The sequence below is a fragment of the Petromyzon marinus genome, chromosome 2 (assembly GCF_048934315.1).
Source record: "Petromyzon marinus isolate PM22_M1 ecotype Great Lakes invasive population chromosome 2, UKy_Petmar_22M1.pri1.0, whole genome shotgun sequence".
Classification (NCBI taxonomy): Eukaryota; Metazoa; Chordata; class Hyperoartia; order Petromyzontiformes; family Petromyzontidae; genus Petromyzon; species Petromyzon marinus.
The window spans coordinates 16,670,117-16,693,447 of record NC_133668.1 but is presented as its reverse complement, the minus strand read 5'-3'; the positions used below and the strand labels follow the sequence as shown (position 1 = coordinate 16,693,447).

Below are 23,331 nucleotides of genomic sequence, written 5' to 3'. Positions count from 1 at the left end.
AACTAATAATCACGTTTTATTTTGATATATGAAAATGTTATTTTTTTACACCATTCTCTAAAACAGAATTATCAAACTTAGTGGATACACTTTTTGTTGAAAAAGTGTGGAAAGTAATTTCTAGATTAAGAGGGACAAAACATTGACTTTTACACCCTAATAATTAACAATTATTACACTATATATGTAATTAAGAAAACACTTTATGATAAGTCGTTCAAATGTTGCTATCCACAAATGCAGTTGGGCAGATTCTCCCACGGATGAAACGGGCACAATATTGTTCCAGAATTTACGATGTGCCACCTGAATAGTGGAAATGCCCTTGCTGAATGTGTAAGATACTGTGAAATTTCACAATTCTGTGGCCCTACCCTGTTTATGTTCTATAATCAAAGGTCGGCAGGGTACAATTATTTTGGCGGGTTGAAATAGTATTTTTGGCGGCCAATGTAACAAAAGTTTAACAGATTAAATGAATGTCCAAAAATAAGAGCACATGGATGCCAATAGCAGATGCACAAGGGTACAAATTTACTGATTGTTTCAGTCTACCACGTGCTACTAATGCAAGCTGGTAAATAGGTTTGAAAAGAGCCAAGCACTCTTAATCTGAGCCAGCTGTCTCCTATGCCTATCCCTGCCCTCTACACCATATTCTACATTGTGGACTGAGATATTATGGAATGCGGTTCAATAGTGGAGACAAAACAACTCGAGTAAAATTGCAAACTGAAGAATTGTGATTCTCTATTGGCTGGCATTCCATCAAGGTAGGATGGAACCAATCGTACCCCTTAGCCAGCACCACAGTGTAATTGTGAATACTGTATTGAGTTTTATCTGAAACTTTCCTTTCATAGGGCTTAGGTAAAGCCCGTTCAAAGGGCTTTACCTAAGCCCTCGGTGGCTAGTCAATGCTCCACTGCAGGGTATTGGTCATTGTACAGAAATAAATCACTCCTGACTCGCATCTACCAAGATAGTCACCACCCAAAACTTGTTTGAGCTTGGTGAGCTTTTGACTGAGCGTGTTCACAGTACACCTATGAAAATATCTTGATAATGAATACATTTTCTTGACAAAGGAAACATTTTTTTTCACAACTAATAGCTTATTTAACATTTCGTAACCATTTTATAAATGCAGCAGCACATTTCCCAATGAATATGACAGACGATCCTTCAGTTATGAAGCGCCCGTCTGGCTATCGGGAAGGTCACACTTTGACCTTGCCAGCCAGCACACTGGACGGGTAGAGCTGGGCAAAGCGCCCCAGTGCCCACACAGGGAACACGTTCCTGTAGCTGGTGTAGCTGATGGCGCACGTCTTGTTAAACACGCCCGCGATGTTCTCCTGAAACAAGACGTAACAGTCCATATAAAGTCAAACACCATGCAGCAAGGTTCCACGATTAAATACAATATACCGCCTTCACATCCAAGGCATTTTAAAGCCGCTCCGTCACCCACAGTCTTTTATCTAGGAGAATGCATTGGTTTATTTGGTAAGTTCATCAATGAGTATTTTATATAAACATCCAGGTAACATCCCTCACTGACAGAACTGATATTTTATTCCTCACCCAGGAAAAATAACCATCGCAATTACCTGGGGCCAATCTCCATTTGGCAGCTGCTTTTCTATCAGCACACGGATGCCTTTCTCAATCACATTTGTGTGGGGGTACCTAACAGACACACCCACCATCATCCACAGAGCACAGCAAAGCACATTATAAATGAGCATACCCAGCCAGTAAAGACGTTCAGAAGATTCAAATGACCCGTATATTCTTAGCATTCTCAAATGTATAGCAAAAATAACAAACTTGTGGCATTAAAGTCCATGTACAATAATAAAGCTACCACTGCGCTCAACACAACATTTACCTAACCAGGAGAGATAAAGCATAGCTACTATTCCGAGTGAGTGATCCCACCTGGCTGCCATGAGTCCCAGCAGGGCCCAGGCTGTGCAGTGGATTTGTGAGCGTTCACTCTGCACATAGACTCTGCGTTCACATGACTCAAAGTCTTCACCCCAGCCTCCGTCAGACATCTGTCTTGACACCAGGAATGTGCAGGCGCAGCTCACCTCCGCACATGCACCCCTGCACAGGACGGGGGGGGGGGCACAGAGAGGTAGACAAGATTTTTACTACAACTTAATTACGATTAAGAATAACGTTAGCTTTCAGGCCATATAACGAGACGATGTCACAGAATGAGACGTCGCGAGATGACAACACATGCAATCATATTCTTTGGTTCTTTCGGTAAAGTCACGTAGGTGGAAAAAATAATTAAAAATAAAATAAATTAAATCACGACGTTTCGATTGCAACACAAGCAATCATCATCAGGTGTGACAACAGCAAGAAATCTTTTTACTGAAGTACAATAAAGTTACTGAAGTAAAAAACATTTCTTGCTGTGGTTGTCACACCTGATGATGATTGCTTGTGTTGCAATCGAAACGTGATTTAATTTATTTTATATATATTTTTTCCACCTACGTGACTTTACCGAAATAACCAAAGAATATGGATCCTTGTAGTCACGAAAACTTAAAATCTAGACATGCAATCATGTGATCGCAGCAAAGTGTGTGCATGGTGTGGGATGTCATCGCCGTGGGGGAAATTTATCAATAAATATCCCACATTTTCTATAGTGCACGTTCTTAACAGAAATTTACACTACAATTTCATTCAGTCTATCATTGGTATCCGTTATCATGTACTGCTAAAGGCAGACAAACCGACACATGGATGGAGCATATATATTGGTGCCATAATACGATCAATTTCAGGTATCTTATTCATTGCATCCATTATGTGCTAGATGTACATAAATGGGTTGCAGGCATCACTTTGTTTGGGCTTTGTGTGAATTAGACTCACCCATCGTGGTACCGATGACCCATGCAAGCAAATGCTTCCAGTCCAAACCACGTTCCATATGTGAAGCACACAGCCCAGCACCTGTGTGAATGGACATTTAAATGAATGTAAATCCTATTGGGATCACACCACCCTTACTGGATGTGATGGTCCCCACAAAAGAAAAGCTCTTATACATGCACTGTAAGCGTGACATAACCGTGAATAAGCACGTGTGTGTTTCATCTCCATGGTGAATTACTGCATGTGAATAGGGACACAAGGCAAGGCACCTACCCCTCCCAGGAGCCATCACGCCGTTGCACATGCCTGCAGAACTCCAGGCCCTTTTCCAGGGTATCCCTGCACAAAAACAACTCGGTGACAAAGCACACTGACTATTCAGCACTTACTGTCTTCACAAGACATTACCGTGCATTGTATCTTCTTTACGTGCTCTGATATTAAACCTTCGTGGCTCAAGGTGACCCCAGTTCTGTTCCCAGCCACGGGTAACATCATTGGTGAGTGTTATCTGTGCTGGTCCTGGGCAACCTCATTCACCAATCCCCAGTGACCAGCGTGGTGAAGTCTGCTCAAACAACCCTGATGACCCACAGAGTATTGGGAGAACATCAAAATAGATTGACAAAGGGCTTTAAATAAATATTTGAACCAAATACACCGCAAAATTCTTGCCATATATGCAGAGGAGTTATGGAGGAAGTAGCCATTCCCTGTTAGTGGCTATTTAACATCTTGCCCTGAGTAGAGGACTCCCTACGATTTGTCAAGACAGGAGCCCGATCCAGTCCTGTATCCCACTGGTGGAACTTCTGACGGAGGAATGGCAGCCCCTGTCCTGAGCGAGCACTTGGACATTCCACATGGCCAGCTGTAGCTATTGCCTGTTGTTTTTGGAGCGCCCCGAGGTGAGGATTTTACTTCCCTGACGCCACCAAATATGGTTTGGCCAGGAGACATCACTGATGTCCATCCCCGCCAGGCCTCTAGTCCATTCTTACTTAGCTATTCTCTCTAGTCATTTGGTCAATGAATTTAAGATAGAGGGGCTACCAAACCAGAGCCAGAAAAAATATGCAAATTAATGGGACAGTTTATTAATCAACAGTTTATCAGAAAGAGTTGATGCCGCTCCCTGCATGATCTACACACCCTCTTCCAGGTCTCTGGCTCACAGCCATGTGCCGTGATGCCTGGCCGATGGCAGCTTTACACACTGGGCGTTGTACGAGCGTGTGTGAAGGTGTTGCTGTATGGCTCCTCACTGGATCTCGTGGTGCCGATGGTCGGGAAACGCCTCCTGGAAGTGGCGCAGTGCCTGCATCACTGCGGACGTGCACTCCACATATGTGTAGTCGATCATGATGTCTCCTGCATGCGCACGCGCATCATCATCATCATCGGGCAACATTGCAGACTGGAAAACCCACCGTAGTCATTAGCACTCCCGAAGGAGTTATATATAGCAGGGTAACGTAGCAGGGTAACGTATCAGGCCGTGTTCCTCTAACAAGAGTACTGAGAAACAGCAACCAAAATATGTTAACTTCCAAACAATAATATGAATTGCATGCTTCAAGTACAACAATATCATGCTCAGGCTGCTGTGATTGAGCAACAGCAATTAGGGCAGTGTCGGTCAAATGTGAGTGAGAACGGTGAAGGATGTGTAAGAAACTCACCAAACACCTCAGAGGGGTTTATCAGCTCAAGCAGCCGTCCACCACGCTTGGTCTCGTAAGTAGCAAATCCCCCATCTGCATTACGCATGCTCAAAAGCTGCATACATACACGCACAAACACAGATTACCTGCTGAGACAATATTTGAAAAAATATTCTCTAATGTCATCATGAATAACCATCACGCTCTTTGAAATTAAGAATGGTTGAGGCATCATTGCACGATTGTGGTACAGTACAATGTCCCATATCTGTCATGTATCCACCCTGACCAATTAACCGCCCACATCCAGAGCAGTTTTCATGCGTGAAAACTGTACATTAGCAGCTAGTTCAACCTGCAGTTTAAGCTGTGTAGTGTGGTCTAGTTACATACCACATTGACCGCATCAAACAGGCGTGATGCAGGCAGGGGTTTCTGCACCAGACCAGGGCGAGCTTCCTGCAGCAGCATCACAGACTTAAGCCCCTCTGCTGTGCAGTCTGCAACGATCCAGCCACAGTCCCGTGTGCTGAACGGAAATCCACCCTGCACAATACGCACACAGGTAATCCATATAGACACGTTTTTGCACACTGTACTAAAATATAAACTAAAACTTTTTATTTTTCGATTTAAAGCTTTCGTGACTGCAATGATTCATCTTCTTTGGTTCTTTCGGTAAAGTCACGTAGAATGAGAATAAAATAATAAATTGATAAAATAAAATAAACAATAATATTCTCACGACGTTTCGGCCACAACACAAGCGGCCTTCATCAGGTGAAGGGAGCGAGACTGTCTGGTAGGACAGCGCTGGAGTGAGAGAGCCACGTTCAGATCACGGCTTTTAAGCTGTGTGAGAGGAACAAAGAGCCTTGACGAAGGAATTAGCATAAAATTTAGCATTGAAAGGGCTGAATGATTAGCTTGTGACTGGTCACAGAAATAGCTATGTTAAAAGTTAAAGCATACACATCCGCAGAGGCACCCATTGTTAAAAGGAATTAGCATAGAATTTAGCATTGAAATAGCTAAATTAAGGCATTCGCTTGTAACTGATACAGAAATAGTTACGTTGAAGTCAGAGCATACACATTCACCGAGGCACTTAGTACAAATCAAAACAGGAGAATTTAGCATTGAAATAACTAGGCGAATTTAGCATTGAAAATCACCCAGTTATTTCAATGCTAAATTCGCCTAGTTATTTCAATGCTAAATTCTCCTGTTTTGATTTGTACTAAGTGCCTCGGTGAATGTGTATGCTCTGACTTCAACGTAACTATTTCTGTAGCAGTTACAAGCGAATGCCTTAATTTAGCTATTTCAATGCTAAATTCTATGCTAATTCCTTTTAACAATGGGTGCCTCTGCGGATGTGTATGCTTTAACTTTTAACATAGCTATTTCTGTGACCAGTCACAAGCTAATCATTCAGCCTTTTCAATGCTAAATTTTATGCTAATTCCTTCGTCAAGGCTCTTTGTTCCTCTCACACAGCTTAAAAGCCGTGATCTGAACGTGGCTCTCTCACTCCAGCGCTGTCCTACCAGACAGTCTCGCTCCCTTCACCTGATGAAGGCCGCTTGTGTTGTGGCCGAAACGTCGTGAGAATATTATTGTGTTATTTTATTTGATCAATTTATTATTTTATTCTCATTCTACGTGACTTTACCGAAAGAACCAAAGAAGATAAAACTTTTTATTTTAACCATATGAAGCCCAATGAGCTATATAGCTCTTTTCAGAAGTCACCTGGCGACGAATGATAGCTCAACGAAGTTGACTTATGTGGAAATGTATAGCAGCCAAATACTCTAAATGCATGTTTCTAAACGTGGAGGGGAAAACCAGAGCACCTGGAGAAAAATCCAAGTAACCATGGGGAGAACATGCCAACTCCAAAATGTACAGCTATCAGGATTAGGATCGAACCTCGGATTTTCTATATACCAGGCGAGGTAGTTAACATCTCGCCACACTTTCACACACACTGAGTAGTATTTATATGACAATGTTTTCTATATATATGTATTATGGGAAGTTGTACATTTGTAAAAAAAAAAAATCACTGCACAATAAAACACTTGACAAATCAGCGTATCCTTCTTGGGTTGATAAAATAAGTCAAAAGTGGGTCGTTTTCTACGGAGTGAGTGCACTCCACTAGACCAACAACAGATTATCACCACATTCGATTGAATACTGGAGAATAACACTGAAACCCAAGATTTCAACGTTAAACAAAATATAACTTACATTTACGGTGTGTATCATCACCACAGCCAGTCATGTTGAAGGCTCATTCAATTTTTTACAGCAAACATCCCACCCATCAACTTGTATGCCAGAAAAATAAACCTTGTTCATGTGTATTCTTGGGTCTTTCGGTAAAGTCACATAGATAGGTTCAAAGAAAATAAATTAAAAACTACGTTTTGATCGCAACACAAGCGGCTGTCTTCAGGAAAAGGGGGGTTAGCTTCCAAGGCAAACTGTTTATAAAGGTTTGAAATGGGCGTAGCCCAAATGTCAGCAGCCAATGCTAATGTAAGTCGTGGGTAGCCAACCCGACGGTACTCACCCACCTACAAACTGGCCCGATTTCTGTCTGAGACCTCACAACGATTCACTGGTAAGACCACCTCAGCTGTACTCAACTCAGCTCACTTGGTATCGTTAATTAAAGACATCTTGCTATCTCCAGGTGATTTGCTCTTTAGTTTCGATGCGGCCTCTTTGTTTACCAAAGTTCCTGTACTTGACACCATTGCAATCATTGAAGATTTGGTCCAACAAGGATTGGATGCTGATGTACCGGCCCTGGTGAGACACTGCCTCACCATCACTTCACCTGGAATGGAACATTCTACAAACAAGTTGAAGGTACCCCAATGGGTTCTCCCTTATCTCCAGTTGTAGCCAATGTTTTAATGGAAAAACAAATATTTGAAACATGCCATCCAGGCATCCACTCTACGTCCGTCCTTGTGGAAGAGGTACGTAGATGAAACGTTCGTCATCTGGCCACATGGCTGACCAGCTCTGAACCAATTCATCAACAACATCAATTCCCATTTCAAACCTTGCGCTTTCAGTCACTTCGCGCACCGACCCCTTGGCTGCGGCTCTGCGTTCCTCCATTAACATGCTAATCTCTCATTAACATGCTAATTTTCACCTGGCAGCCCTCTGATTGGTGGAAAACCAACCACAGTCGGGTTGGCTACCCACGACTTACATTATCATTGGCTGCTGACATTTGGGCTACGCCCATTTCAAACCCTTATAAATAGTTTGCCTTGGAAGCTAACCCCCCTTTTCCTGAAGACGACCGCTTGTGTTGCAATCGAAACGTCGTAGTTTTTTGTTATTTTCTTTGAACCTATCTACGTGACTTTACCGAAAGACCCAAGAATATTAATTCCTGCAGTCACGAAAGCTTTAAGTCAAGATCTTGTTCATGTGGCCAAATTACATTGTGGATCGAGTGCTCCTCTCACAATTAACTTCAAATCCCGGTCCAGATTTAACTCAGTATATCAACATTGTCATCATCATAATTTTCTGATCAATTCGAATCACTTTTTGGCCATCCAAGTGCCACTCCATGCCATTTGATCGTGGAAGTTACTCGATGCCTGCATGTGTAAATCAGTGGATATACATAAAGTAAACAATGAAGTGTGGCACAAACTTGCCTTGTTCATCTGCCTGTAGTACTTTTGATAATCCGGAGGATTGTCAGGGATCTGCCAGCACACACTCACAATTACTATACAAATACTTTAGAAGCTGACAAGCAAACAACTCAGAAGGAAAAACACTTTCTCTGCTTGACTCCTGCGAGGCTCAGCTCGGCTTGGCTCCTGCTCAATTGGAGTGGCTCTGTGTGGTTCCTGATTACGAGTGGCTCTTCAGAGTTTCTGCTCACTTTGAGTGCTTCTGTGATAGCTTCCAAATATTTTGGCTGCTCCCACGGAACTTGTACCCTTCCAGTGCAGTTTTGCACGAGTGCAGCTGTTGAGGTATGCTGTGTAGGTTCTGGTGATTGTAAAGGCTGCTTCACCTATTGAGCCAGAAGGACTAGAATACCTAATTTAATTTCACTACTCATTGTTAGTACTCTTTTTAATGCAACTAAAACTAAATACGTATCAAGGAAAACTAAATACGTATCTTTATTAACCACACAACCTCCTAATTCCTCAAGTTTGGTACAATTTCTCTAAGCACTTATGTATTGTTTTACTACTGAGAATATTCCTGGCATCTGGAATCTCACCTAAGATTAATTTGGTTCCCCTCTAAGACGCTAACCAGCCCAGAGCACTCACCTGGGTGAGCTCCAAAAACGCGTGTGCGTGACGAAGACACTCTTCGAGCTCTGGGATATCTTGAGCTTCCGCCTACAACAAAGACAAAGATCCCCCACATAGCCTTAACATACTCTTGGGGCAAGTGCTGGCTGTTAGCGAACACATATGTAGACCAGCACGGCATACAAGAAGGTCGTATGTATGTACGTATGTTGAACTTCTTTCGCACCATATGTAGCCAACCTTCCTTCGTCTCCCCAATGCTGATGTTTACACACTGCACTAGGTACTCATTTAAGCTGACCTAGGCAAGGTCCAGGAAAAGTTCAGATAATCAATCATCACCATTGTTGGGTGTAAGCAGGAATCGAACCCGGATTGCGAGATTCCAAATGTGGTGTGCTAACCACTGCACTACCACACCTCGTAGACACACACACACACAAATCTCCATTTACTCAATAAAATGCTTGGTCAAATTATATTAGAGCACCAATGAAGGCCGACACTATACATGGGGGTTAGTGTGGGCAGGACCATACATGCTCAGTTACTGTTATCTCTCAGTGCAAATTTGTATTTTGCAAATGCTAACGCACCATACCAGAGACTCATTGTATGCCGATTTGTCCATGGCAGGTGTGACAGGTTCATATATCGGTTGCCACTGCTGTACGGCGTCGTGGCCAAAAATAAAACCTTTAGAGCCTAGTGCTAATTACTATACTCCACTGTTCCCCATATCCACATGCACACACAGTGCCTCTTTTACTTCACAGGCATGGTCAGTGTAATTGCGTGAAAGTGGAAATTTGCTTCAGTGTTGTGCACGTTTCAGAACTGAGGACAGTGTATGGAAGGCTCGTGTGAAGTGGTGCACTGTTGACTAATGGCTCACCTCTAGAAAAGCTTGCACTGCAAAAGTTGTGTCCCAGAGTTGGGATCCATTCGTTCCCTAGCGAGAAAAGAGTGACAACAAAAGGGTCATCTCATAATTTCTCATAGAATTTATCTAAGGCAAATGAAAACCTCACACACCAGTGCACACTGTGTACTGTTTATGTTAAATACACAGTACATATCGCAGGTCGGGTAAAACTATGTAACAGCATTCATAATTTTTATTTAAAGCTTTCGTGACTGCAGGGATTCATATTCTTGGTTCTTTCGGTAAAGTCACGTAGAAGGGAAACAATAAAATAATAAAAATATAAAACAATACAATTCTCACGACGTTTCGACTGCAACACAAGCAATCACCATCAGGTGTGAAAACCACAGCAAGAAAATTTGCAAAAAACCCGCCACTTTTTTCAAATTTTCTTGCTGTGGTTTTCACACCTGATGATGATTGCTTGTGTTGCAGTCGAAACGTCGTGAGAATTTTATTGTTTTATATTTTTATCATTTTATTGTTTCCCTTCTACGTGACTTTACCGAAAGAACCAAGAATATATAGCATTCATAATGTAGCCCTTTGTTAATTCAATCATGGACAATGGAAAATCCATGCCGTGACACCTTAACACGCAGATTAGTGCTGGATGGTGCCGGAGGAACCCAGAACTGGTTTAGATATAATTTTGAACTGATGTTAGCTGTGGCCAGGAACTGAACTTAGACTGCCACATGTCCATAGTGCAGTGCAATAACCACTGCACCTCCACTCCCCCTCTACACCAACCCCAAAAAACTACAATTTTCTGCATATTAATTTTGAGTAAGAGTAAAATGCAATATTGTCTCTGATAAAATGTGCAATTGGAGTTGCTCATCGCTAATAGCTTTACCAAACCATTGGTGGAAATTCCACATTATTGTGCGTGCGATCAGTATAGGACAACCACTATCGACTTAACACAGCCCCTACTTAATAATTATCCTACTCTACCTTGCAAAAGTGAGAACATATCTCAAACAACTGTAATGTAGTCAAAGGGTTTAAGTTAAAGAGAGAGGCTTGCTTTGAGTTGAAATACCTGCATCTTCATTCCATCCAGCCCAATCCTGTACACGATACACAGCAAAGCAAACAGTTCATTGCAAATTACATAGCAAATCACAGCAGAGCCAAGACTTCACAGTCAAAATTTGAGCCAGTGACTTCACAATCAAATCTATAGGACTAGTGTCACCACACATGGCATGGTAGAGATCTAACACTGGAGGTGGGATTTGTCAATCACGTACATATAAACACGTGCGGTGATACTCCCAACATGCTAGGTTGTGAGATGGACAAATGGTTCCAGTCTCATCGCAAAGCAGGACTGTCCCCTTGTATGAATGGATTTTGTCCAAGTACCCTGATTTCTTCTCACAGAAAACCCATTATGAAAATGCCCAAATATCCCACTTCAGTCCCATCCTGAAACCGTCTTCTGAATAAAGGAAAAAACATCCAGTTTTGAAATGTCCCAGGTGCTGGCCCATATAAAACAAAATCCCCATGGTCTTATTCCACCTACATTTTTGATCTCATCATGCATGGCAGGATAAAGGAGCTTCACAGTTGGGAGTATGTAGCAGGAGAGCATTGTAGAATTAATTAGACAAGGAGGTTGTGATGCGTGCTGCACGTGTGCAGGATGGAGCACAGGTTACCCAGACGAGCAGTGGAGTGGCACGCAGTGATTGTGGACCAGGGGAAGAGAGAATGTAAGAGTGGACCTTGGAGGTTGGGTGCCAACTTTGAAATAATTTTGGCATCAGCAGGAAGGATGCGGTGACAGTGTGAACTCTTCACTGCCAGTTAATGTTACTTTTCAAAGTGTGTCATCCCTCTCACAGTGTCAAGCTTCTCCCCTCCACAACATTTACAAACTCAATCGGAGCCACTCTTGCTCTCATTGTCCCTCACCAGAGGTAGTCAGGGATCCGCTCCACGTGCTCCAGGAAAGCAGAAGAGGTGGGCCCGTCCACATGCCACCGCACCAACATGTTGATGGTTTTGGAGATCTGCCCGCAATGTGGTATAAGCAGAATGATCACAGACCCGGCAAAGGAGCTCACAGCAATAGCACATTAGATAGACTAAACCATTGTTCCCCACAGCTGTCATCATAAACAAGGACTTAAAAGAGAATCCATCATAGAAGACTAACATCATAGGTCCACAGCCCTTTCTCTGTTGATTTATAGTTCTTTACCAGGAAAGCCTAATGAGTCTTAAGACTTTTTCAGGAGGGTCCTTCATTGGGATTTTGGCCATTTATTTTTAAGAAGTGCTGCGAGCACCAAAGGAAACCAGGATACTCAGTGAAAATCAGTGCATGAGGTGGCACTCAAAAATCTGCGAACAGTTTCTAAAAAAACTCCCTCCAATGTCAGCTTATGGCTCCTTCTCAACCTAATATCTGTGAGTCTCCTGACACAATAAACCCAGGTGTGATCCACATTCAGATGCTGTTGCACTTATAGATAACACTCACAAGTGACGTTAGCCTTGGCCATGAATTCAACTGATGTTGCCGGGTTCAAAGCGCAGTGCGCTAAGCAATATGCCACTGCTCCACCCTGTTACTACTGGTGTGTGTTCATGTATCCTGGTAGATGTTAATATTAGTTTAGGGAAAAAACATACCAAGTGCTCCAAGGCTAATAACTGTGAGTCCTATCCTCTCGTTTGGAAAACATTTCTCCAGATACTCGCGTTTCCTCTAAAATGCAAAAAATACTCAAGAGATTGGTTAAATATCCTGAAAAAGTATCGACGCGTTACTGAATAATAAAGAGCTCTATCGTGTAACGTCCTGATAAGTCACACAGATATTCAGCCGAGTGGTGATAAGGCATGAGATCAAATCCTGGTGGAGGGCTGACTCAGCCCGTGACTCCTCTAGAATTGAGATGCATACCATCTTGTGGGATATAAACAGTCATTGTACTTTTTGAGTTACCAGCATCTGCCATAGGAATGTAAATTTCCCACCACTGGATGAAGGCTGCCACTAAATGCTTGTTAGTAAGTACATGAACATGTTTTTATATTATTTTCTCATATACATGCCTTACATTTATGGAACCTAATCTGTCTGTGGGTATAGCTCCACATGCACAAGCTCACAGGGCCGACGCTGATGCACTTTGTGAAGCGGTCGTCAGCACAAATATGGTCGTACAGCTCCTCCATGGCAATCTTGCGCAGCCTCGTCACATGCAGCCGCTCATACACATTCAGAAACCCTGTGGAGGTAGGCATGAGCAGTATAACCAATAGGGGCCCTCCATTTAGTACGTACGCATGGAGGGGATGGGGGGGTTAACCCAAATGCACACGCTTGCGCATGGGGGGGGGGTCTACTGACAATGTTAGTACGCATAGGAAACGGGGGGGGGGGATGAAACCTCGAAAATAATTTGTCTACATTGGCCTTCAAATGAGTTAGATAGTTCGGCGGTGGACTATCTGTTTGCTTAAACACTTTAATATTGTTAATCCTTGATCGTTTCTGCGTGGATTAAATATCGGCCGTTCTCTAGGATTTGGGGGGGGGGGGGTGTAAAAAGTACGCGTGCGTACAGAGAGGGGTCAAGTTTTGACAGATGTTTGCGTATGTACTAAATGGATAGCCCCATACTTCCTTACGTCAAAGGCAGCAGATATGCGCAACATCATTTAAATGTAAATTTTCAATAGCCAAAGGTCAGTAGTGACTGCCAGGACAATATCACACTACTCCAACTATTGGGATATTGACAGATCAACTTCCTCTGCGTGTGCAGTAACGCAACATTGCATACATTATATGTAAATAATTCACTTTTATGACACACCTAACAAACACAATAACACTCAAGAGTGTGGGGCAGTGCTGTCCCCATTTGTGGCACTGCGCCAGTAGACATGCAATAATGCATCGATTAAAATGCATTTTCACTTGCAATTGTGCGTATCAAAATCAATGATTTATTATGCAAATTATATGCTCGTGTGCATTCAGGAGAGGAGAATATGTGACAGGCAGAAGGCACGGGAGAGACTATTCAATTCAAAAGAAGGCAGAACAAATTAAATGGTAGGAACACGTGAGAAATCCATTACAAACAAAATGGACAATACACATTAAACAGAACAAAGTTTAAAATAGACTCTTTAATCGAATTGCGACCCCAAATCAAGTCAATTAATCGCTGGGAGGTTGCATATTTACATCTCTATGAACAGCTGGTGGAAAAATCACATTCCTTTGCCTGGGTTCAACAATAATATTGGGATAAACAAAGGTGTGAGCAACATCGTGAGAAGAGTGAGCCTGAGTTTTCTTGGGGAAGACTTAATCCAGCAGTGGAATTACCATAGCTGATGACGATTGTGTTGAGCCACTAAGATCAACACATTTTAATGCATCAATAATGTACCCTTCTTATTTTAATGATAGTATATTTCAACTTTTATAATTTATGTTGTTTGTGTTGTACAAAATGTATTGCTTTATACAGTGTGTAGGAAGTGTACCACATACCATATGCAAAGTCAAGCAGCCAGCTGTGCGGGGTGTATAGATCACAAGGTGCCACATTATTCCGCTGAGCAGGCCAGTCTATTGACGCATAGTCTTGCACATATAATTCCTATAACAAACATTCACACAGTAAGAACGCATAACATTATGGCATTTGGCAATACACGTTGCTCCGTTACATGACAGTAAAACAAATTCAAATTGGCTCCATTACTCAAATAAGAATCAGGAGATTTCTCATCACCATTGGAGTTCCTGAGCTAGTGTTTGAAATTATATCTTCAAATGATAAGGACAACCACAGCTAAGCACAAAGCGGAACTTCATCAATCCTCAAGTGATGAGCTGAATTGAGCGCAAATGAGATGTCACCACATCACTTCTGTCATTGGCCTATGGACAGATTGGCCACCGCCATAGGAATGTGGAATTTCTTTCACAGGCGTTGAGAGGGTGTCAATGGAGGCGAGCGCTGCCCATCGCTCATTCGAGCGTTGACTCTTGTCCAACTATGAAGGGTAATATTTTGGCAAACATCAGTGGCAGGTGATATCTGAACTGGTCCTGGGCCGACCTCTTTATCAACCTGTAAAGAACAGCCAGGTAAAAGAACAGCTCAATCAGGGGTCGGCAACCTGTGGTTACGGAGCCGAATGCGGCTCTTTAAGGACTGTTTCTTGACGTTATTTATTAAGGACCGTCTTTTATTCACATGCATTACGGCTCTTAAAATGTTGAGTTTTTGACCGAATTCGAAAAAATGGCTCTTCTTGCTATTTTGCTTGCCGACCTTTGACCTAAAGAAAATCTCAAAAAACCTACACGGTAGTGGAAGGAAGACCTTCATCCAACAATGAATTGACAAAGAGACATAACTTAAAGGCATACAAATATCCGATTTTCATTTTTTATAAGCTGCTCTCTTCTCTCTTCTCAAAATGGGAAAATTGCAAGCTCCAATTCCGGTCAAGGGTCGGCTCCCCCTTTTGGTGTCAATATAACGAGTACAGGTTCACATGAAGTCAAAAGCGGTTGTCGTTTGGAGAGTCAGGTCCCTGCTTCCGGCTGAGGGCCGTCAATGGAGATGACCAAGCACTACCTCAATCAAGTCGCTACGAATCTTAACATCGTTCATTGAAGCTCTGTCGTCCCGACAGGTCTGTTCCTTTCACCTGAAGACAGCCGCTTGCGTTGTGGCCGAAACGTCGTGAGAATTTTATTGTGTTATTTTATTATTTTATTTTAATTCTACGTGACTTTACCGAAAGAACCAAAGAAGATGAATCCTTGCAGTCACGAAAGCTTTAAATCGAAATTTTACCTCAATCTTGCCTGAATGAGTGGGCACGCTGGCTTATATCTCTTGCGAAGATGTCGGAATGTGCGTACGTGCACGCACGAACCTGTCGCAAACTACGGACGAGGGAGTCGTCCTCGGAGGCCGAGAGCCGCACGGCGTAGCAGTAGCTCATGGGCAGGTAGACCTGGCGGCAGTGGCACCACAGCGAGGACGGGTGCGCGGGAAACCACCGCGGCAGCAGCCTGAAGCCGACAGCGTGGTGCAGCACACACGTGAGCATGGGGAACGAGTGTGTATGTGTGTGTGATCACGTCATTCACTGCAGTGCAGCCTATTCCCATGGTAAGCAGCGGAGAGAGGATCAGGTGGTGTGTAACGCACCACATCTCTGGGAAGAGGGTATTCATGCCGTCCCAGCTGTACACATTGAGCACAGCGAGCCAAAACTTGCCCCACGACGGAATTCCAATAGCACCGCCTGTTCCACCGCACAAGACAAAGAGAGAATCACATACACTCCCAACATCGGACCAACAATTATATATTTATGTATTGTTTACCCAGTCTCCAGGATATTTTGTGGGCCTATATTCTCTGGGTATTTATGGCCTATGGGTGGGAACTGTATTGCTCGGAGAAAATTCAGGCTCTGCACTTTATATATGTAAGAGGGTGATGGGTGACTGGATAGAAGATGATATACTTGTACTGGTAGGAACGAAGTTGTAAACTGAGTGTACCAGCCTGCAATAGATTAATGTGTCCGTCCATCCGTCCCCTTTCAATACTTTAACGAAGTGAAAAAATCCAATGTTCCTACCAGCCCACCCTGCAGGGACCTGTTCAATGAACACTGTGGGCACTGCTAGGCTCTTCAAAACAGGAAAAACAGTGGCTGTCTGCGTTGCGTCTCTCTAATTTGTGCTGCACAGCGCACGCGTGCGCCTTGCTGGAGAGGCATACCCTTGGCGTGCAGGTTCGCACGGGCCCGCACCAGGTCTGCGTCGTCAGAGTCCACGCCAAGGATCCGCATGGCCACGTAATTAAGCGCAGTGCCAAACACTGTGGACTTGTCCTCTACGTGCCTGCATATACACACACACACAGATGCCGCGTCTAGCTTTGTCTTTTGTTGTTACCGAGCACCTACTAAAGCCGGTACGGCACGCGATACGGTAGTGTGGTCAGCACCATGCTTGACCACCCCTGTCTTCCCAATAAATATGGAAAAATAACAAAAGAACACTTTACAAAATAAGTGGTGCCGATTTCTTTATATATACGATAAAAGTAATGTATATGATTATCTACTTATTACAAAATATTTTACTGTGTGAAGAGAGCCTGTTGTGTTGTGTGAAGATAGCCCTGTTGTGGGCTGTGTCTGTACCCTGCGATTTGTGCACTCACAAGCCCCAGCCTCCGTCAGGTAGCTGAACTGAGCGCAGGTACCGCACCATTTCCCGCTTCTGCATCTCGGCCAGGCGGATGTGAGCAATGTGGCAAGTGATGAGCAGTCCTGGCGCATGGAAACCACATCTATATGAGTAGCAGCTCAGTGCACCAGTCTTTATCACCAATAACACATCAGCCATGACCTATCCACTGCTACATGAATGCCTGTCGAAGCTATATCCATCCCTCATTGTTACATGATGAAACGATCCACCTAGTTCCTGAAAACTAGCTGATCTCAATGTTCTCGCTCTGCATAGGAAGTCCTCTTGGATGTATTCATTTTTGGCTGCCGCTCCATTCTTATTTTCAACCACTGACCATCATCTCTTCTTTATTTGTTTTCATTTTAATTTATTTTATTTTTCACCTACGTGACTTTACCGAAAAAATCAACGAGTATCATCTCTTCTGTCGACATGTTCTGCCAAAGTCAGCTTACTTTTCAATCAATATCAGTTCTCAAAACCTGTTTGTTCTCTGATCCATGTGGTTCTGTCTCCCAGTGAAATTCCAAACATGCACATTCTCCAAGTGAAGTTCCAAACATGTACCCCCTAATAATTCATTGAACATATTTCAGCATTTGTTCCATTTTTCAGCCAGTGTCCATGTTTCTAATGCATGTCATAGCAGATAAATATACACTGATCAAACATTTTATTAAGGAAAATAGGTATGCTGCTTTTCATTGTCAATGTCAATTTACAAATCCACTCTAACCTGCTTTGACCCATTATAAGACTAGTATATCTCTCTGGGCTGTTGTCGGAAGTCTTTAGCTGGGTATGTGCCGATAATGAGTGTAGATGAAAGTGAAAGACATCCATCTGTCTCAAGTTGCAAACTGTTTATATCTTGAATATCTATCAGAATCCATGAAAATATAGCCACTCGTTTTTTTTCAAATATATTGTTTGTGAATATCGATAACCTGTCCATAGTGCATTAATGATGTTGGTAATGGAATTACACTGGGTGATTTAGTGCAGTTGCTGCAAAGTAAATACTTATATAATTATCAAAAGTCAAAGCGTGTCTCTTTCAAAATGTAAAATGGGGCAGCTCTAATCTAAGTGGGCAGGCCTGAGCCTGCGTGGTGTAATTGCCACATTACCAAAGCAGACGACAGCCCCTGCCATTGGAAGATCACTACTGAATTTGTAGAAAATAGTTATCATTTTATTGACCATAGACATGAATGCTTTGCACCAGGGCACCTGGACGCATATAGCTTTATTAAGCTGTTATCTTGTAAACATGCAATGTATTTTTATTCCATTAGAGAATATTCAGGTATGTGGAATTTCCATTGATGGCTTTCAGTCGCCAGTAGATATAAGCATTATTTCATCATGGCAACACTTTGTCTCTGACTTTTTGAGGGCACCTGGCAGCAAAAAGAGAGGTCCCCCGTAGTCTCCAGACCAGTGTCCATCCTCGGTCTGCAAGAGTTTGTAGAAGGCCATGCCATTGCGCGCTGCCTCCCGTGCCGTTGTCGCTTGCGGAAGATTCCCGGCAAATTCCACCTGTCACCAGAAATGACTCACAAATCAACTTCCAATGCAGCACTTCAAAACTGTGGTCCAGTCCACTTGCTGCGAGTCCTAGCCAATGGTAGTTAGGTCCAGTGACTCGAGTCTGGGAACTTTGGGGGTCGATTCAGCTTTTCATTTCTGGGAACCATGAGTGTGGCAAATCAACAGTGGTTAGGTTCTGAATATACTGGCCTGTGCCATGAAAATGTGCCAAGAGAGAAGAGCGCCTCCCATAAACTCTTGTATTAATGTTTGTTGCTTTGTCTTTCAATGTGTTACATAAAAGTTGTTGCCTCAAGCACTCATGTACTTATATTTAATTGCCATAATATAGAGCTAGGATTCGCTTCAACAATTCTGAATTATGTCATGTTTGAGGTGGTTTTTATTGTTTTTTTGTCTCGTTTTTACAATTTAGTTTACCGCATTAGCCGACGTAAAAATGTGCAAAATCAGCGTAACGTCTGCATACAATTTTCACAAGGTGAAAAACACCTAACGTTGCCCACATGCTTGGATACGTGCACCGTGAGCGTTAATGATCAATATTAATCCACGTGTCGTTACACCCATAGTCGTGAAGCGGTGAAATGTGCCCCGTTGTCCATTCCGTGTGACGGGGCGAGTGCGCGGCGCTCACGGTGTCGAGACCCAGGGCGTGCCGCTCGACTACGTTCTGTGGCCGCGGCTCGCCGTCCCCGCACTCCACGAAGCTCCACGTCTGCCGCCCGTCCTCGTTCCTCAGCCGCCAGCGCGACAGCTCTGACGCCGGCTCCGTGCGGTAGGGCCCCCCGCGCCGGCGGAGCAGCGTGCTGCAATACACGCACGGGCAACACCGTGACACCGTCTTCACGCGGATGTCATTTGTAAAATGAAATGCTTTGCAACTTGCTTTTTCGGAGTAATGTAATTGATGGAAAGGAAATTATACGGTTTCATCATATTTGTGGTGCAGCGACTAGTAATACAAACGTGCTCTTGAGGCTGCGTGTTAATCATATTTTCTGGAGGGTAAATCCCTGATAATACAATTATACTAAAAATGTATTTATGCACAGTATTCTATCATAGTTACGAGGGGTTATATCTGCATGCAGATAGAGCTAATCTATTGATATAAAAAATACAAGCAAATATGAGCGGAATTATTTTCTCTAACCACATATAAACAGTGTTCACGGTTTATTTACTCTATTAGCCGATTGGATTTCCAGAAAAATATCAAGCTTCACTGCTCATGAGACCAAGAAGTCAAAACCAGGCCAGAGCTTTTTTTTTGCTTATACAAATACTACTTGATAACTGTCTTTAGATTTTTTTAGTTTTTGTTTTATTCAAGTTATAAATACAAACATTTAATACAAACCAAACACAGTAACAAAATAAACAATCTTCCGTTGCATACCGGTCCCTCTGCAAATAAAATGACTTTTTTACACACGCCATCAGCCTTCTGGGACTGCATAATTTCGACTGCATTCGTCTCAACAATAAAATTCTAAACGGCCCTCTTGAACGAATGAATGCTGGCAGACCGCTAAATTTTTACTGGAATAAGCCCTCGGTAGTCTGCTAGTAATGAAGATTACCTAGATCTACAACTGCTGTATCACACATCCATCCTGCCCTAAGTGATACCTATCGCTTACGTCTGGTACACGTACAACCCAAAACGTGCAGTAATAATCGACCACAGCAATTGCACTGACGATGACTTTATATAATTTCCACGTCGCCAATTACTCTGACAACAGTGTGCAAAGCAGCATTACTTTAATGGATATAGCAATTTGTTGATAATTTCATTGCCTTTGTTGGTGTCTATCATGTTGTCACCGAACTACAGGGTGTTTAAAAAGAGATGGACACAATTTCAAAGCAGTATATTTCAAGATGGCAACATGTTACAACTACACAAAAAGTTACAAACTCTTTAATGAGTTATCAAGTTTTACTAAACATTTTATAAATGCTCTACGTGCCCTCCACCTGCTGTACGGACAACATCGAGACGATAGTTGAATTCGTCCCAAACGCCTCCCTTCTCACGTTTTCCTCTGAGGTGCATGGTCACCCTGTGCTCTTCCCCTTACATAAACAGCAGCCCGTTTCCTTAAATTGTCGGCACCAATGACGAATGCTCTTTGACATTGGCGGATCAATGCCAAAACGCCGTTGAAACACGCTGCACCACAATTACGGATTTAGTCTTGCTGAACTGTAGAACGCAAAACGCCCCTTGTGTTGCGGTGGGGTCACCATCTAGAGAATTACTTGAGGCTAGGGGCTGTTTATGTGCTAGGGTCACCATCTAGAGAATGACTTGAGGCTAGGGGCTGTTTATGTGCTGGGGTCACCATCTAGAGAATGACTGAGGATAGGGGCTGTTTATGTGCTGGGGTCACCATCTAGAGAATTACTTGAGGCTAGGGGCTGTTTATGTGCTAAGGTCACCATCTAGAGAATGACTTGAGGCTAGGGGCTGTTTGTGCGCTGGGAGAGGCATCTCGCGGTAATCATTTTAAACTTTATGCCCCGCCCTCTCTATGCCCCGCCCTCTCTATGCCCCGCCCTTTCGAGTGGTAAGAGTTTCATTCATGGGCGGTTCGTGGTTGCAGAGATATCGCGATTTCAAAGCGGGTCTATCTTTTTGAAAGACCCTGTGTGTATATATACCTTACACAAATTAAATGCGCAACGATATTTTGCAACAAAAAAAACGGAAATCGTGCGAGATATATATCGTCGTTATTGCCATATCGCGGCATTCCCAGCGAGTACAAGGCGGGGACTGTCAGCCCCCAATGTCCCCACGAGAGCTCAGATGCACCACGCCGCTAGTCAAAGGCGGTGTGTACGCAACTTCGTGGTACGGCGTACGGAGTTTCACGTTGTGTGTTTACGTGGTTTGTCGCCGAAACGTTGCGCTGACACTCCGTACGGTACGCGGGATTTCTCCTGCACGGTATGCATGCCACTGCCTGTCACCCCACCAACGTGTGTATGCGTGTTGTTCATGATTGCCATGCGGAGTGTGCTATGTGGCCGAGGTAGAGGCGATGTGTGTAACCGAGGAGCTGTCATCATCAGGCGCGGGCAGCGAGTGCGGGGCGCACACGTGGACAGCGTGCGGTCGTGTGCGGTGTGCAGCGCCACTCACGTGCCCTCCGTCATCGCCGCTCGCCTGCTGCTGCACCCTGCAACACACTGCCTCACTCACTCCCTGCCTCACTCCTTGTGTCACTCACCCCCTGCCTCTCTCACTGATTCACTCACTCCCTGTCTCTCTCACTGATTCACTCACTCCCTGCCTCACTCCTTGTCTCACTCACTCCCTGCCTCACTCACTGATTCACTCACTCCCTGTCGCTCTCACTGATTCACTCACTCCCTGTCTCTCTCACTGATTCACTCACTCCCTGTCTCTCTCACTGATTCACTCACTCCCTGTCTCTCTCACTGATTCACTCACTCCCTGTCTCTCTCACTGATTCACTCACTCCCTGTCTCTCTCACTGATTCACTCACTCCCTGCCTCACTCACTGATTCACTCACTCCCTGTCTCTCTCACTGATTCACTCACTCCCTGTCTCTCTCACTGATTCACTCACTCCCTGCCTCACTCACTCCCTGCCTCACTCACTGATTCACTCACTCCCTGTCTCTCTCACTGATTCACTCACTCCCTGTCTCTCTCACTGATTCACTCACTCACTGTCTCTCTCACTGATTCACTCACTCCCTGTCTCTCTCACTGATTCACTCACTCCCTGCCTCACTCCTTGTCTCACTCACTCCCTGCCTCACTCACTGATTCACTCACTCCCTGTCTCTCTCACTGATTCACTCACTCCCTGTCTCTCTCACTGATTCACTCACTCCCTGTCTCTCTCACTGATTCACTCACTCCCTGTCTCTCTCACTGATTCACTCACTCACTGTCTCTCTCACTGATTCACTCACTCCCTGCCTCACTCACTCCCTGTCTCACTCCTTGTGTCACTCACTCCTTGTGTCACTCACTGATTCACTCACTCCCTGCCTCACTCACTGATTCACTCACTCCCTGTCTCTCTCACTGATTCACTCACTCCCTGTCTCACTCCCTGTCTCACTCCTTGTGTCACTCACTCCTTGTGTCACTCACTGATTCACTCACTCCCTGCCTCACTCACTGATTCACTCACTCCCTGTCTCTCTCACTGATTCACTCACTCCCTGCTTCTCTCACTGATTCACTCACTCCCTGCCTCACTCCTTGTCTCACTCACTCCCTGTCTCACTCCCTGCCTCTCTCACTGATTCGCTCACTCCCTGTCTCTCTCACTGATTCACTCACTCCCTGCCTCTCTCACTGATTCACTCACTCCCTGTCGCTCTCACTGATTCACTCACTCCCTGCCTCTCTCACTGATTCACTCACTCCCTGCCTCTCTCACTGATTCACTCACTCCCTGCCTCACTCCTTGTCTCACTCACTCCCTGTCTCACTCACTGATTCACTCACTCCCTGTCTCTCTCACTGATTCACTCACTCCTTGTGTCACTCACTGCCTCTCTCATTCACCGATCCGCCACTGTCGCTGCACGACTCCGCCCCGCGGCTCGTGGTGGGGGCGGGGACCGTACACGAGCCCCGCCCCTCGGCGTGACGTCACCGTGCCGCGGCGGTCGCGTGA

General features: G+C 44.1%; 1 protein-coding gene across 2 annotated transcripts; it reads right to left on the bottom strand.

Moving 5' to 3' along the window:
- LSS (lanosterol synthase) lies at nucleotides 1-23,280 on the bottom strand. 2 transcript variants are annotated; one of them, XM_032960678.2, is made up of 23 exons: nucleotides 23,204-23,270; nucleotides 21,812-21,848; nucleotides 19,292-19,463; nucleotides 18,504-18,642; nucleotides 17,069-17,177; nucleotides 16,622-16,743; nucleotides 16,040-16,136; nucleotides 15,762-15,900; nucleotides 14,359-14,467; nucleotides 12,960-13,078; nucleotides 11,754-11,851; nucleotides 10,873-10,900; nucleotides 9,792-9,848; nucleotides 8,912-8,983; nucleotides 8,276-8,326; nucleotides 4,968-5,120; nucleotides 4,593-4,689; nucleotides 4,176-4,281; nucleotides 3,184-3,249; nucleotides 2,908-2,988; nucleotides 1,945-2,115; nucleotides 1,614-1,692; nucleotides 1-1,358 (listed from the first exon to the last, which is right to left on the bottom strand). In XM_032960678.2, the coding sequence occupies exons 2-23, from the start codon at nucleotides 21,823-21,825 to the stop codon at nucleotides 1,221-1,223; spliced, it is 2,217 nt and encodes a 738-aa protein (XP_032816569.1). In that variant the 5' UTR covers nucleotides 21,826-21,848; nucleotides 23,204-23,270; the 3' UTR covers nucleotides 1-1,220. The 2 variants fall into 2 exon arrangements, with proteins under 2 accessions (XP_032816569.1, XP_075926950.1); XM_076070835.1 differs by having other exon boundaries at nucleotides 21,812-23,280.
- Between the last annotated feature and the right edge of the window lie 51 nt (nucleotides 23,281-23,331).